The sequence below is a fragment of the Hippocampus comes genome, unplaced genomic scaffold (assembly GCF_001891065.2).
Source record: "Hippocampus comes isolate QL1 unplaced genomic scaffold, H_comes_QL1_v1.1 scaffold85, whole genome shotgun sequence".
Taxonomy (NCBI): Eukaryota; Metazoa; Chordata; class Actinopteri; order Syngnathiformes; family Syngnathidae; genus Hippocampus; species Hippocampus comes.
In genome coordinates, this window is record NW_017805540.1 from 1,672,925 (window position 1) to 1,689,955 (window position 17,031).

Below are 17,031 nucleotides of genomic sequence, written 5' to 3' on the forward strand. Positions count from 1 at the left end.
CCCCGCCCCCCTCCACCGGCCACCCGCCTCTCTCCCCTCCATAACAACAATAACAAAAACTTGTCTCGGATGTGGTTTGTTCGGGTTACAGGTGTCCTTCAGCGCGAAAAGAGTGATTTAAAGCACATTTTTTTCACCTTTGAGGACAACAGCCTGTGCGCCACGGAGGGGACATTTGAAGCAGTACGATAAATGGCGCACAAGCGACCCCCCATGTGAGGCTCCAAATGTCAGAGTTTACAGTGGGGTCAAAGTAAAGCAATGGGGTTTCCCGATAACATGCTGATAAAACCCCAAGCAGGCTTCTGTGTCATTGAAAGACCTCCAAACGTCCTCGGAAAACATGACAAAAAAGGTGCATTGGAACCTTCAAAGTGGAATAAAACACCCGCTGTGTAAAGCTTTGCAGCAGAAGCATAGCCAATTGAATATCTTGTACGCGTTACATCTCTAATGCACTTGATTTTAGAGTCTGCCTCCCTCAAGTGTCTCCAGCTGGTCCAAAATACTGCTGCTCGCCTCCTATCTGGAGCTCGTAGGAGGGAGCACATGACTCCAATTTTGGCCTCCCATCATTGGCTCCGTGTACAATTTAAAATTCCATTCAAGACTTTATTTGTATTTAAATAATTAAATGGTCTCGCCCCACCTTACTTTCCTGAGCTCCTTCACCTCTTCGTACCTGCCTGGTGCCTCAGGTCAGTGGAACCAGACACGACAGGAGTTCACGAGGACTAAGCGGAGGCTCAGAGCCGATTGAGAATTTTGCAACTCGCCCCCCCCCCCCCCCTTGGGAATGGCCTTCCATTAAATGTTAGGCAAGCCCCCTCGCTGTCCATTTTTAAAACTCGTCCGAGAACATATTTTTATTCTTTCGCTTTCGACTCAGCATTGTTTCAGTGTTTTAATGTGTTTATAGTTTTTATGCTATTTATTCATTATTTTACTGTCTTTGTTTTAATATTGTAAGTCTGATTTTTATTTTATGCACAGTACTTTGTATACAGCCATGATTGTTTGTGCTTTATAAAAGTGCTCTATCAATAAAGTTGAGTTGAAAGTTGAGTAAAAATGGTACATTAGAGGTGTGTCCGTCATTTAACAAGCCAAATCATTTCGAAGAGCAGGCAATGCGGCAGCGTGGAGTTCCCCTCGTTTAAATGCATTTGCTGGGGTGAAATGTTTCTGTCACTGCTTGGTCTTGACGTTTGTGAAGTTATTCATGTGCGGTTGATGGGTCTGCACAAGCAGGTTTTTCAAGTGTCACATCAGTGTAAACAACCATTTGAAAAGTACATGGAAATAAAAATAAGTATTAAACTGGTCTGTGGACACACACACCCGCACACGCACACACACATACAGAGCGAGTAGTTTTGCTTTATTTTAGTTGTACTTTTTAAAAATTTTATCTTGAATTGAAGGTCTGGAAAATGAAGGTCTGGAACAGATTATTTTTTGGATGAAAATTGATTTCACGAGGGAAAAGAAATGCTTGGACTTCTAAGTTCACCGGTGCCTTCGACTTTCTATGTCCCACTATTCGATTTCCCCAAATGGAGCTGCTGTGAGGTTTCCTATCTGAATTATACATAAATATAAAAGATTATACAGCGACGGCGGCAGCTGAAAGCAGTATAAATCTGCACGTCTCTAGAGAAAAATTGGACACCCTCGATTCTGCGAGCACGCCATGCCAAAAAAACTCTAAACTAAAGAGTGGCCAGCTGTCTTCTGGCCTACTATTAAATTGCTCCTTGGATGGTGGCGATATCATTTTTTTTCTCCCTCCAAAGGAGTATCCCACCAGGTCCCCAAGCAGAGCGGCCAGCTGTACGGCAAATGTGCGCTGATCCATCTGGACCCAGGCGGGCTACGACCTCCATCTTAAGACGCTGCTGTGCCCCGCCACCTTGGCCCCCTACCGCTCCCCACCCCCGCCTCCATTTTTTGAATACCTCAATCTCGAGTAGCCAGTTACTTTATGCTCCATTCACAACAGTGAACCTCAGAATGTGATATCCATGCACCAAAATGTACGGCAGAGGTTGCGCTTGGGGTGATGATCGCCTTACAAAGGCGTCTCATATGGGCATGTCCGGGTGGGGCGGGATGTGGTTCCGTTGCTCCGTACATTAGCGCTGTTCTTATGCAGGACCACATGACTATATATAGAGTTATCAGTGTGAAGTGACACCGTGGAGGAACGGGCCATGGATGAAAACAACACCCCTATGAATCCAGCGTCTGCTCCATTACCTACGCTAATAACGCTGACAGCTGAGCGGAGATGACCCAGGCCCCCCTGTTTCCCCTCTCCCGTGCAGATGGCCATTAAAGAGAGAAAGTGTCCTTTTTTTTCCACCAGAGAAGATATTTAGAGCTTTTCCAAATTAGTATTTTTTTTTTTCCCTTTTCACTGCGTTTTTGGCCCAGACTAGTTTTGCAGTGATTATAGGCTGGGTTGGATTCAACCCGCATTCATGCTAACATTTTACTTTGCTGATGCAACTTTTGCAGGATACATCTATAGGTTAACTTTCACCCACCTGGACATGGAGCTGACACCCCTCTCCCCTTTCCACTTCTGATTGAAATGATGACAACAATCTCATAACTCCACTGCTAATTATTTGGCTAATTTAATGATAGACCTCCTCTAATATATAAAAATAGCAGATTTAGACCGTATTTAATTGACTATGTTTTCGTTGTATTAATCGGTATGTGTGTGTGTGTGTGTGTGTGTGTGTGTGTGTGTGTGTGTGTGTGTGTGTGTGTGTGTGTGTGTGTGTGCGCGCGTGCTTAAGATGATACAACAGGGTGGGTCCTAAAACTATGTTTGTCACTTTAGAAAAACTCATATCTTAGGAAGTGGCAAGAGTAGCAAGATAAAGCCGGTGTTATTTGAAATGTGAAATCTTCAAGCTTTCTGTGGCGGTGGTCTGGTCAGGCCAGTATGTTACAATCAGCGTTTTTCCTTTTTTTTTTTTTTTTTTTTTTGGCGTAACAGTGAATGAGGTAGAAGGTCACGCAAACGTATGCAACACCCTGTACGATGCATTCGAAATGGAAAACCCACCAAGGCGAGTCTCTGCAAACGACTATAAAATGAAGAGCATTCTGACAGTGTCGATCAAAGGAGAACATTATTATTTTTGTAAAGGCAGAAAATAGGATACAGATCTTAATATGATACAGGTGGTCATGTCGTGGCCAGTCAGTACATGATCCTTCCTTTCTGCTCTCTGCATTTGTTCCACAGCGATGACAAAGTCACTTCAGGACAAACATTGAGCACACGTGTGGCTTTCTCCACATTTTACAAATCGTCAAACAAACACATGCGGCAGACATCCTTTTGAGGAGTTTGATGGAGCGCGTGATCACGCGGAATACAAAGCGACGGCATATCAGAGGAGTAAGACATCAGACAATAACCCAATCACCTATCCTCCTGTTATCTTAAGCTGCCCGAATTCCACTTTTACAGGGGGGAGCTGTGTGCTCATGCTGCTGAAAGACATAAAGTAACCAGTAGGGGGGTTTGTTTTCTCCCCTCCCAGTGTGCTCCGTGCCCGCCTTTGCAACAGAAAGGACTAATGCTGGCATGGTACTGTATTAGGCATCCCCAGTAGAATAGTGGGTGAGCAGATTGCAAAGATGAATACAAAACACACACCTACACTCTGGGCTCATCTCTCTCCTTTGCAAATGCACCGCGGCATCAAAATCACAAATCACATGCTTCTGATTGTTTATGCACAAACAGTGGGCCCCTGATAGAATTGCCTAGCGGTCCTGATAGAATTGCCCACCGTGTTTAAATTCACCTGCGCCTAGAAGCGTGTCCCAAACAGAGAGGCGGTTTGGTTCCAGATCAATGAGTCTCTCCCCCACTGAAGACAACAGATAATGCAGTGTAATGAAAGAGCCGCCAAACGAGCTGAATAAATGAATGAATAAAGGAACGTGAGAGCTGAATTCAGATGCCTACTTACTGCAGGTGAGGAAAAAAACAAAACTGTTTTCCAATTGTCTAGTCTTTACAAATGCTTCTGCCTGCATACTGATGAAAGACAAAGGCAACCAAAGATTTTTTTGGCAAATGCGGGTGTTAGTGTTTGTTGTCAAATGGATTTATATAGTAATCTGTCAAATGCAGTAAGCATTGTTTGACTGCATCATGTCATTTATTTATACATATAAAATTAAAGAGGTACAATTAATAATCGACTCATCGACAATCGACTATTCTATGATGTAAATAATTCATCAAAAGCAATCTGCAATTAATCATTGCCACACTTTTTAATTTAAAATGGTTAAAATCCTTGTAATTTCTGTTTCTCAACAGAAAATATGATCATATTTTTGTAGTCCTCAACGATTCAAAATTAAACATTTGCCTTTTATTTTGGAAAAAATCATCCATGTTTGCCAATTTTCGGATATTGTTATGGACCGAAACAGAAATTGAATCAGAACTTCCGTTAATTTATGTGTGTACATTTTCTGCAACCAACTGAAAATAATGTCATGTTTTTGAATAAAGGGTGGAAATATCTTTTTTACTGTGATCCAATTCATCAAATACTCAAAATAATTGACAGATAAGGATGCATGAACAAAGAAAAAAATTAGATGGGAATAGAGATTCAGACTGTCAAGATATTTTCTTCCCACTTTGAATCAATATTTGAAACATTTCAGCAGTCTCCACAAGCATGCTCACAACATTTTCGATCATTCACATGCATGGGGAAATTAAGATGACTTGCTTATGTTTATGGATGCACAACACTTGGGGATGAAGTTAAGATATTAAAGTAATTCCACCTAGTTTGTGATGTGATCCAGAAACTTGTGAGCCTAAATGAGACAGGGTCAAATATTTTATTAGATTTTTCACACTATGTGGTTCATCCTCAAAAATGATGAAATGTTCTTTTTAATTTGAATGTTTAAATGGATGATGTCGATGACGGCCTCATGTCTGTTTCATATTGCATACAGTAGAAAATCACATACATCATTTCTGACTAAAATGAATGATCAAATGGAGAATTTTGATGACGGGCTCAGAAACAAACGACTAACTGTTTGATATGATAGAAGCATGCATTTAGATAGTAGAGGCTCACACAAGCAGAAAACACAAACAAAAAAAAAAAGATCTCCTACCGAGCATATGGTTGGCCACATGAACTTGGATGTCCCACTCACTGTAGAATACCATCTGACATTTGATGCACTGGTACGTCTTCTTCTGTAAATAAGACCAAGACCATGAATTTAACCAACCTCATCATCAACGTAAAAATACAGTTCAAACAAACAAAAAAAAAGGGTTAATGAGAACAAGCCGCGATACCTCTTCAGCTTGTGATGGACTGGATCTGGGCATCGGGGACATCTGGGGCGTCTTTAGCTGTCCGCCGCCGCTGTCCCCTGCGTGTACCGTCTGGACATGGTTATGCAATTCGACCTCAGACTCAAACTTCACGTTGCAGCTTGAGCATCGTGTCTTTGCGACCGCCGTTGAGGATGCTGAAGAGGACGAGGACGACGAGGAGACGGCTTTGCCTTTGCCCTCGCCTGGGCTGAGACTCTCTCCTTGGATCCATTGAGCCGCGTTGGGCGCCGGAGTGGTGGCGCCCCCCTGTTGCTGCTGTTGTCTGCCCCCATTCATTGTTGGGCTGGAGCTCTTGGAACCGGCGTTGGCCACACATGATGCACAGAGTCCATAGGGCAGGCCGTTGATGTCCAGTTTAACCAGGTCCTGCTTTGAACGGAAATCTTTCAAGCAGGAGGCGCACTTGAAAGGCTTTTGGACGTGATGTAGCTGCTGGTTGTGAGCGATGGCGTTGCCGCGCCCAGTGGATTGGTTTGCCGACATGGTGCCGGTTTTTTGCATGTGGAAGGTCCCGTGGATCTTGAGCTCCAACGTGGAGGTGACCGTCTGCATGCATACCACGCATCGGAAACCCGTCAAGGAATTCCTCAGGTCAGGGTGCATCTGACAGTGCTCTAGGAAGTCCTCCTCACTATGGAGAGGCATCTTACAGATGCGGCAGCTGCCCGTGTCGAGACTTTTGCTGTGCGTGACCTTGTGTTCAGTCAGGGTGAGCAGAGAGGGGAAACGCTCGCCGCAGATGGGACACATGTAGTGCTTGACGGGCCCAAGGTGGGTCTGCATATGTTCCCTTAGACCGGCCTCAGAGAAGAAGGTGCGAGAGCATACGTTGCACTTGTGGTTTCCTTTGATCATTTCAGCTTTCCTTTTCATCATGGCGCTCTCACCGGGGCGAATGTTGTGGTCCCTCAGCTGGTGGTTCGTTAGAAGGGACTCCATTGTGTAAGAGGCCCCACAGATGTCACAGCTATACATGGGGTCGGCAGTCTCCACTTCTTCCTCGCTTCCGTCGTGACTGTTCTGGGACTCCACCGCAGATCCTCCTGCGGTCCCTGTACCGTGGCTGTTGGTTAAGAGACTTTGCAATTCCGCTTCGTCTTTGGGATGGGCGTCCGCCCCGCCGACAGCAGAGCCGTTAGCGCGGCAGTTCTGCGCCTTTCCCTCAAACACGCAGTGTTTTTCCCGCAAATGTTTCTCCAGCAACACAATGGCATGGAAGGCCTTGCTGCAGAAGCGGCAGTTGTACTTCTTGCTGTGGGTGGTGATGTGACACTGCAGCTCCACCTCCGTCCCGAATGACTCCCCGCAGAAGATGCAACGATGGGATCGGCCTTGGTTTTCCAGGTGGCTGTGTTTGACGTGCAACTGCAGGTCGGTCTCGTGCCTGAAGTCCCAGTTGCAGGAGGTGCAGCGGTACACCTTCTTCTCATTGCTGTGCTTCACGGCCAAGTGGAGCTGAGTAGACACCTTGGAGTCAAACACCTCCTGGCACAGAGTGCAACGAAAGAATACAAAGGTGTGCATGTCCAGCAGGTGCTTCTGCAGGTCATCCACGGACGTGAACTGCTTGTCACAACTCTCGCAGATGTAATACGTGGAGGTGATTGTGAAGTGAATGGTGACATGCTTCAAGAGGGACTCTTGGTTTGGGAACTCTTTGTTGCACTGCGGGCAGGTGAGTTGAGGCTGCAGGCCGTCCAGGTGAGTCTTCAGATGAGTCTGGAAAAGATCTAAGTTGGTATACTTAGCCCCGCACTGGTTACATATGAACTCGCCGGAAGAGCGTGTGGCCGAGGCGCCTTGCTTGAGCACGGACGCTTGTTCTACCGTTATTGGAGACGAGGGGCTGAGAGCGTGCAACGTCTTCTTTCCATTATTGATGTAGTTGAGTGCAAGGGGAATGTTCTTGTGATTCTCCTTGATGTGCTTGTTGAGCTTCAGAACACTGTTGAATATGGGTGAATTTGTGCAGTACGAGCAGGAGTATACCTCTACAATGGGCTCCTTGGGGGTGACAGCCAAAGGAGAGTCGAAACGCAGGCTACCCCCATCACAGTGAGTCTGACGAACATGCTCTTCCAAGGTCGTCTCTGTCAAGAAACCCATGAAGCACTGGGGACAGAAGAAGGCGTTGCTCTCCTTGGCCACAGGACTCGGAAAGCCATGGGAACAGCGGATATGCTCCTGCAGGGCGTTGAGATCATTCAGGATCTCGGGACAGAAGTTGCACTGAAGGAGAGAATCCGAAAAGCCGGTGAGCAGGGCTGCGTGGCCTTCGGCATTGTGGACCTGCTTCAGATGTTCATTAAGATTTAATAAAGAGGGCAGGACCTCCAAGCAAAACTGGCACGTGTGAGCCTGCTCCGGCTTGTCGAGATGCATGGTCCGTAGGTGAATCTGAAGCACAGCTAAACTGGAGAACACTTGCTTGTTGCAGTACGTGCAACTGTAAGAAACCTTCGGCTGCTTGGCAGCTCGACCCCCAATGTCCGATGCGTTATGAGCAGCCCTCTTCCTCCTGCCCCGAGTCTTGGGGACTGGCGGCGCTGTTTCCACCATTGTTGAACTGTCGACAGAGAGGTTAGAGTCGGGAGTGGTGCTCGAGACCGAAGTGTAGCCCACAGTCAGCAAGGAAGGGCTGTTACTATGGTTACTAGATTCAGGGAGCTGGTGGATGTCCATGTGAGCGTAGAGGTCTTCAACAGACAAAAAGTGCTCGGAGCAAATAGCACACGAGTGGCTCTTCCGGTCCCGGCTGTGGGCCTGGTCGATGTGGGTCAGCAGGGCACCTTCGTCGCTGAAGGGCTCATGGCAGTAGATGCATTGAAGGGTGGCACCCAGCCCTCCGTCCTCCGATGGGGAGCACTCAGGGTGGCACTCGGCTATGTGCCTTTGAAGGTCTTCCGGGACATCGAAGCCTTCCTCACAACGGCTGCACTTGCGCGTCTCTTTCAGCTTCCAGTCGTCAACTCTACCGAGGCTCGTGCCGCCGCCCTCTTTGCCCCTTTCGTGCACTTGCATGTGGCCGTGCAGGGAGCTGGAGGAGAGGAAGCCTCGCCGGCACACGGGGCACTTGTGTGGTTTATTGGAGGCGTGAGTTTTCATGTGGATTTTCAGGTGGTCGCTGCGGGAGAAGGCCGAGTCGCATTCGCCGCAGTGGTACTTCTTGTCACCGGTGTGCAGCTTGACGTGCCGGTCGCGGCTGCGCTTGTGCTTGAACAGACGGCTGCAGAAGGTGCAGCTGAAGGGAAGCTTGTCGCCGTGGCTCTGCTCGTGACGTTTGAGGAAGCTTAGGCGGCTGAAAGACTTGTTGCAGAATTGGCACGGGTACGGCAGGCCTGGTCCTCCTTCGTCCTCTCCGAAATCATAGTCCTCACAGTGGCCCGGAGACGTCTGATCCTTACTGGAGGGAGATGACGCCGGCCAAGAACATGACGGGTCGTCCTCGATGTCTGCAACGTCTGAAAAGGAAATAAAAAGAAAAAGAAAAGTGGCTGTCAGTGAGGGTATGGGGGGTGGGGGGGGGGGAATACACGTCTTTATGTCAGCAACCCATTTGTCTCATTCATTGGCTTATACACTAAATGCCGGCTCACTATTGCGCTGTCGATCATGCTAACTGTAAGTTGGATGTGAATTCTTTTGTTTTTTAAATGAAATCGAACAATGCCTCCCTGTAGGTGTTATCTAAAAAGTTACTGTAAAGCACAGAATTGAAAGTATAATTAGAGATGATAATAAGAAGAAATACTTTTACCACAATTAACCTTGTATGTGGCCATGTAATGGCTTAGCCCACTGTGACTCATAACACAATCCCTCTGACATTTAAAGCCAAAGCAAGACAGTGGGTGTACTTGAGGATGTAAGCCTGGCATGAGGTAAATTAGAACATTTCTATTATTACTGAACAGCTAAAAGACGATAAAAAAAAAAAAAAAGAAAAACAAGAGTCCTTGAAACAACTTTAAAGCCAGATGAAAAACAAGGAAAAAAAATCAACAATGGTGGTGGTGGTGGGAGAGAAGATTAAACGTGCAATTTCAAGCATAGCCATACATAGCCTTTAGGAAGCCTCCGCCGCAAGACAAATGATTTTCATGAAAAGTTTAGTGTTCAGATCATCAGTCAATACATATCCCATTATTGAATGAACATTATTATCATATTTATCAGAATGCAAAGCTACGAGGCAAGTGATAATGTTTGAAGGACTGCGCGTTTCGCGGAGGGGGAAAACAAGGGAGCTTCTGTCTAATGACATGTCAAAGAGGTTATAATAGCTATTTGCATTCAGGGGCTTTGTGGGGGGGGAGGTCTTGGACTTTCATGCCAAAGTCAAGGCTGAGGAAGGACTCCCTTCAGTTTCTGAAAATGCTGCAGAGCCCCTGTTGCTGCTGAAGTTTGTTTCCATATTTTCGAGATCTCTCTTCGATGGTGGCATAAAACTGCCAGGAGTTGGCAAAAGGTCACAAAGGTTCCCAAACAGTGGCAAATAGTTGCTGATCTTGGCAATACTGTTCAAAACAGTGGCTAATAGTCACCATCTGTCTTTTGTCAAACACTTTCCCGAACACTCGCGTGAATGGTCATAACTGTCTCGAAGCACCGCTAAAAATCGCTAATGACAGATGATTTTCACCAGCATTCATCAGAAAACTTGGCGAATCCAACATTCGCTACATTACCAAGCATTCGACGCTAAGTGGCACACCACCTTTATGTGTTTTGAAACTGACTGGCACCCACTTTCAAGGTGTAGTCCGCTTTTGGCCCAAAGTCAGCTGCGATAAGCTCCAACACACCGCGATCGTGAACAGGAAAAGCGCTCATGAAAATGGATGGATGGATGAATTATTTTCGAGAACAACGCCACGTTTTGCCATTGTTGCAACTGACTTTCCTCAGGCTTCTGATTGGCTAAAATGACTTTACAGTTAGAATTACTGCACCATCTGTTGCGTGGGCATTTACTGTATGTTTCTGGGGGGAAATGACTCCTTGAAAATCCCCGTGTGCCTAGCCTCACTCATTCAAGGGCAAGCAGGTGCGGAGAATCACCGGGGACGCCAACAAGACTGCTCCCAAATGTGTTACAAATACTTGGCGGTCCCCTAATGTGCCAACGTGCTGACTTCCAGCACGGTTGCATTGTGCAGTAACACGAGTGGAAAACACCACTTCCACAAGTTCAAGAGGTTACAGGCCACTTCTTCCTGCTGTCCCATTCCAAGTGCTCTCGACTTCCTTACCTAAGTCAAACAGTGTAATCCCAAGCCTTTCAGAAAAAGCGACGTCAATAGGCCAACACTGAGAAATGGACAAACAAGAGGAAACTGAGAAGATTTATGAAGGAAAGGGTTTTTGCAAGAGCCAACCTGGAAAGAGTTTGAGCTGACAAATCCAAGTGTCTCCTCGTCTTCCCCTTGCTGTTGTTTTGACAACGTGATCTGCCCTTCATCAGGATATCATGCCCTCTCCGAGCACTTGCCCCCCACCCCCACACCCCATCAGGGCCTATCTTCAGGAAACAGGCGCAGTCAGAGGAGGACATTCCCTTGTCCCCACCCCCCACCGTAAAGTGCTGAAAGCACCACGTCGAGAGCCCACCTCCACACGGCGGCCCCCGTGAGCACCCCCCCCCCACCCGCTGGCGAGGCGCCCACTCGACGCATCTCTCTCAAGGTGCAAACCTCGCTTGGTTTGCCAGCCAGCATCGGCGCCTCTCTCTTTGCTTTGCGGGAGGGCGGCTGACTCAGTGCGATGCCCTCCTCCGCAGAGGGGGCGGCTTTGCCCTCGCTACCTCTGCCATGGAGACAGCGTATGAAGAATGACCCTCGCCGATGCCTTACAGTCAAACGTATTGGCGTGAAGACAACGCGATAAAACAAACAAACAAATGGGCCCATATACAAGGTTAAATGAAATTCGACGACCCTAAACGAGGATGCATTTGCCTTGGGACACCGTCAAGCTGTCGTTTCATCGTTTGCTTATTTTCTTGATGTCAATTATTTATTTAGTACTGTTACTCCAAGGACACATAAATGTGAATTAAAAAAAAAAAACAGTCACTGGATTTTGTATTCAGCAAAGAGAATGAATGATCATGTTTTGCTATTAGTTCATCAAGTCAGTTTCTGGCATATCAAAGCAAGACAGGGAGATATTTGTCACTCAAAGTGAGAAAAATTTACCTCTGAAGTCAAACACCCTGACGGGGTACAATTCAGACTCTGGTCTCATTTTTGCATTCAAATTTGCCTTGGAATCGTGCAGTGGAGAATTTGAAGAGGATTTATGAGGAAAAACTAAAAAATGCTTCTAAAGTCAAGGAATTCAAACCCACGTCAACCTCACAGTGCACAGGTTGACTCTAGCTCCAGCCTTCCTGTGTGGAGTTGTTCTCCATGTTCTCTCCGTGCATGCGTGGGTTTTCTCCAGGTATTCTGGTTTCCTCCCACATTCCAAAACAATGCATGTCAGGCTATTGGAAAACTCTAAATTGTCGCTCAGTGTAATTGTGAGTACAAATGATTGTTTGTCTATGTGTGTCCTGCGATTGGCTGGCAACCAGTTCAGGGTGTCCCCAGCCTACTGCCCGAAGACACCTGGGATAGGCTCCAGGTGTGAGGATAAAGCGGATGACAAAATGGATGGATGGAGTTAATGAAATACCCCTGAGTTCGTAGGATGAGTAATTCTAACACATTTTCAAATAATTCACCTGAAAGCGAAACACCTCAGGGATTATACAATCCCCCGACCGAAATTATAAGCAAAAAAATTATCTCGAATGCACCATGCTTATGAAGGCGTACAGTTCGGAAAGGGAATAGTCATTGAAAACATGCCTCGAAAAGTCGCGTGTGTGTGTGTGTGTGTGTGTGTGTGTGTGTGTGTATATATATATATATATATATATGTGTGTGTGTGTGTGTGTGTGTGTGTGTATATATGTATATATACTTTCTTTATTTTTGGGTGAAGGTTGATTCTCTCGCTCTCTCCCACACATACACAGAAAACAGAGATGGAAGTCCAATGGCCAAAACAAGTATGTGAACAACCGTGGATGAAAGCGCAATCCTTCCTCAGGAGACCGGCAGAGGAAAGAGAGAGACAGACTTGTTTTTTTTTTTTCCCCCTTCTTCACCCTGACAAGAAATGCCCAGGCCTCAGCAGCAGCCTGAGTAAATAAAAGAACGGGCCTTACTTCCCAGTCTCTCGGGCCGGGGGCCTGTGCACGCCAGCGCTCTCTGTGCTGCTGCCAAAGGGGATGCTGGGGCCTGAAAAACTACACCCTGCAGCTGAAGGGCTGTCTTTGTTGGACTGCCAAGGCCTTCCTGAGCATCCTTCAGCCAACAGCCTGTCACATCCTGGGAGGAAGACCTCCATCTTAAGGCCTGTCCCTCTTTGGGAGTTGTGTCCCTACCCCTTCAACGCCAGCACCACCTCCCACTCACGCCGTTAAATGTCTCTCATATGGAACAAAACAACCTCAGCCGCAGGGAGTGTGCCATAGTCGTACATTAGCTGGGGACATGAGATCTTAGCTTTTATTGACGTGACTGAATAAACAAGCACAGCAACTAGAAAGGCATTCAGTCGTGCACAGACCTCCACCAAGGTGCAAAGATTTTGGCATGTGGCAACACAAAGGAAACCAAGCACTAAATATTTGTATTCTTGAGGCACAAATGTGAAACTGCATTCGTTCAAGTCTCAAAGTGAAACAAGAAAATGCCATCCGCACTAAAGGCTCAGGTACCATCCATCCATTATCCGAACGGCTTATCCTCATCACAAACAGAAGACGTGGCGCAATATAACATAAAGCAAAATGGGACAATTTAATGATGGGGCTATTGACAGAAAACAGTAAAGCGAGAATGTATATTCTAGCCACGTTTTCAATCCAATATCGGCAAATATTAAATGGCTTCTTGCTACGCATGCGCCACCTAAGTCGAGTGTCCCTGATTTCATACAACCAGAATCCAACCGAGACCCTTGGGAATGTACTTGTGGAAATGCAAACAAAATACATTTGGAAAAAAAAAAGTCCGTGAAAGACAAATATCTCTGGTCTGGTCTTTCAATTTGGAATTCAACTCAAATATTCAGGGAGCAAAATGTCTTTTAGAGGATGCCTCTAAAGCCAAATGTCCCTTATTTCATTCAACTTGGATATCCATGAAAATAATATCCCGTCCCTCAAGATTTGAATGCCAATGAAGTTGAACGATTTGGCCAACATTTTCAGGAAAAAAAAATATGCCTGGATATGCAGTTTGGAATTCAATCAAGATGTTCAGTTATGAACTACCCTGAGCTTGTACAACTTAGAATTTAACCAACATATCATTGAAAAATATGCCATGCTTGACTCCTTGTGCCATCTCAGCATACCTCACAAACCGCGGCCACGTAAAGGTTAACCCTTTAATAGATATTTTTTCTTTGGCTTTTTGAGGCTCTTGTCCATGTTTTATTCCGGGGCCAGATTCAAGTCAAGGTAATGGAAGAAGTAAAAGCAAAGTCCAAAAAGATTCAAGGAAATCAGCGGTGTGGGGTGAAGGCGAATGCAATACCGCTCGTTTACACCCTTTAGTTTAGCTCATGTGTCAAGTAAATTTCAACAGGTTCCATACATGCAGAGCACTACATTAAAAAAAAAAAAAAAAAAACTTTTCTATTTACACAAGTAATAACCATATTTTTTTTTTCTCGCGCACGTAGGTCTGGAGGTTTCCCGTAGCAGACTGAGGTGTTCTTTGTGCTCTGCTTCCTCTGTGTTCATTCATAGCAACCTTTCCCAGAGCAAATACTCCTGTTCAAATAAAGCCCTTAAAACTGGGAACAGGTCACCTGCCATTTTTGGACTCCAAAACCTAGAGGATACATTTAGATTTATGCTTGCTATTAATATATTTGGGTCTTAACAAAATCCATGGACATATTTTCATGAAAGCATGACATTAATTCTTCTGATGACACATCACCCTTTGGAATAGAACACAAATGGTGGTGAAAAACAGTTTTGGTTTTCATCGCCTCCGGAGCACCGTGATCAGATCTTGATGAATGTGATTTAAATTGAAGATTTATGGATGTTTGAAAGGCTTCCTCGCAGTTCTGATTTGGGTTCCAATCTTGGCTAAGGCTCGCGTTTATAAAGCTTGCAAGTTAATTTAAGAATTGTCTATTGGTTGGAAGCTGAACGTCTGCACGTAGCCTGCAATTGGACAGCAAACAGTCCACAGTGTAGTTTAGGAATGGCAGTAACTCTTAAATCCATATTGTATCTTCATAAACTACTTCCAAGCTGTGCTAGACTCAAGTCCAAAGCTCTTGTAAATTACATCTTTGTGTGTATGCTTGTCAGCAGAGACACTCTATGCTTTGAATGTGAGTGTATTTGTTGGTACATGGGGGTTTGGGGACTCATTGAATAAACAGAAAGCTGACAACTTGTCTGATGTAACACCGTGACCTCCCTTCATATTCAGAGACGTGATCGTTTCTTTTTGTATTATTATTATTATTCCTGAAGAAGTAGCGAGCGTTTCCCCACGAGACAACTGCATGTGTCGTCTCGGCACTTGAGCTTTTCTGATGCCCAAATAGCAGCGCGTGTGTGAACAACGCACTCGTCATGTACAGCACGCTTTGTGACACCATCACTTAAGATCGAATGGAGGATGCGGCAAAATGAATTTTCAGATTATCTCTCGGCACCCTGACTGAACGTCGGTTTAAGAGTTCTTTGAAATAACTTCGTCATGACTTACATCCTAACTGCCACTCATCTTTGAAGCCGTTGTTAGCTGTTAGCATTAGCGACACATTTTCTACTCCTAAGATGGTGACTTTTGGCTTTATATACTCCACATTTCGCACAGTAACATTTATCTGCAATATCCACACCCATTTTTGTGTCATACAAATAAGAAATCACTTCTCATAGATGTGTGAGATAGTTTTATTTGAATGTTTCTATTGTTGTAATATTGTTAGCCAGCTACCAAATAACTAGGCAAGTCAGCTACTTAATTAGTGGCCTGTTAGCTTGCCAGCTTGGTTCCTGGTTGTCAGTCAGTACAAATGAGTAAGTAAGCTAGATGCTAACACAGTACAGTTTTGCATTATACCGTAAATAATTTACTTGTTAACCCCTCCTTAACGATGTTACTTAGGTATCCAGCAGTTAGTTAGTTAGGTAGGTGGGTAACAGGTTGGCTAATGAGTCAAGCAAACACAATATACCTCAACGCATAAATGACAAATGTCAGGTCCCCCTCCGCGTTGTGAGAGATCAATCAATGCTACAGGATGAGAGGGGAGGTGTTAGGTTTGTGTATTTGTGTGTGTGTGTGTGTGTGTGTGTGTGTGTGTGTGTGTGTGTGTGTGTGTGTGTGTGTGTGTGTGAGAGCAGTGCTAGAGGCCAAGGCAGGAAGTCAGTGGATGAAATAAGACTTCACTTCCTGGGGTTTCATCAGCAAGATCCCTGAGCCTGTCATCACAAGCCTTCAAGTGCATTCAGCAACGGACAAGCGTCAAGCACCGTCTGGACTCTGAAGTCCAAGCGTTCATTTATGCCAGCACCCTCGTGGCCCCGCCTCTCAGCCAGGGGGAAAGCGGCAAAGCATCAACTACTTTGTCCACATTAGACACGTCCCCCAGCTCAGACAGGCACACTTGGTCACTGTCCCAGAAATCACACTGCCCCAGTGGCACCCCGGGAAAGTTAGACAAATGGAAGGGCATAGCCGAGGAAAAGTAGGGCGGCTGGTCATCATTAACTATTTTTCTTTTTTTTTTTTTTTTTGAGGCCCATGATAGTGAGAAATGGATTACATACTGTATGGCAGACATGCCCCTGATACACTCATATACTTGCGCAAACAAACAAAAACTACCAAAATAAAAACAAATATTTACTGATAGTAGTGTTAAACATCAGTATTTTTTATTTTATCAGTGCTACTGGAGGGGGTGGGGGGGGGGTACATAGAGGGGGACCACGCACTTCTTCAACAGATGTATGACAAAAATGCCATTTTAAATATGGGCAAAATACATCTTGGCCTCCCAAGAGCAAAATCAACGATGGTCAACTTGTAAATGTGTGCTTTTTCAAAAAAAAAACTTTTCTTTGAGCTTCTTACTTCCTTTTTTAGCTTTTTTTTGTGCAATATGCAGTTAGTTAGTTTGTTAGTTGGGTCAGTCAGTCAGCTAGTTGCTGGGTATTTAATCAAGTAGCTAACGATTCCATCTTTCAATTAGCTGGTTTTTCATTTAGCCAGGTTTCTAGCAGGTTCCTCTGCGATGCCAGTTTGTTATGAAGTTGGCAGAGTAGGCTGTCACTCAATCAGATAGTTTTTTGGGTAGTTATCCAGGTGGTAAGCTAGTCCCACGGCCATTCGGCTAGTTAGTAAGTTTGGCAGGTGGCTAGCTAGTCTCTCCATTAGCCAGCGAGTGACCCAGATGGTGAGCTAATGGCTCAAACCAAACAAAACAACAGATGCATAATTTAAAAAACATGATTTGCAGTGCTTTTTAGTGATGTTGCTGGTCGTGCTGGTCTGGTCTAAGCTTGTGGTAGTGGAAGA

At 45.4% G+C, this 17,031-nt stretch overlaps 1 protein-coding gene across 9 annotated transcripts in view; it reads right to left on the minus strand.

Annotated features, from left to right (window-relative positions):
- LOC109521278 (zinc finger protein 521) overlaps positions 1 to 17,031 on the minus strand; it is a 140,828-nt gene that overhangs the window by 69,816 nt on the left and 53,981 nt on the right. For 8 of the 9 annotated variants that reach the window (XM_019879057.1, XM_019879056.1, XM_019879058.1 and 5 more), the window contains 2 exons: positions 5,375 to 8,877; positions 5,185 to 5,269 (listed from right to left, as the gene is read on the minus strand). In XM_019879057.1, coding sequence (XP_019734616.1) covers positions 5,185 to 5,269; positions 5,375 to 8,521 — 3,232 coding nt within the window. In that variant the 5' untranslated portion in view covers positions 8,522 to 8,877. Of the gene's footprint in view, positions 1 to 4,839; positions 4,873 to 5,184; positions 5,270 to 5,374; positions 8,878 to 17,031 lie in introns of all 9 variants that reach the window. The other variant, XM_019879054.1, reaches the window with a different exon arrangement.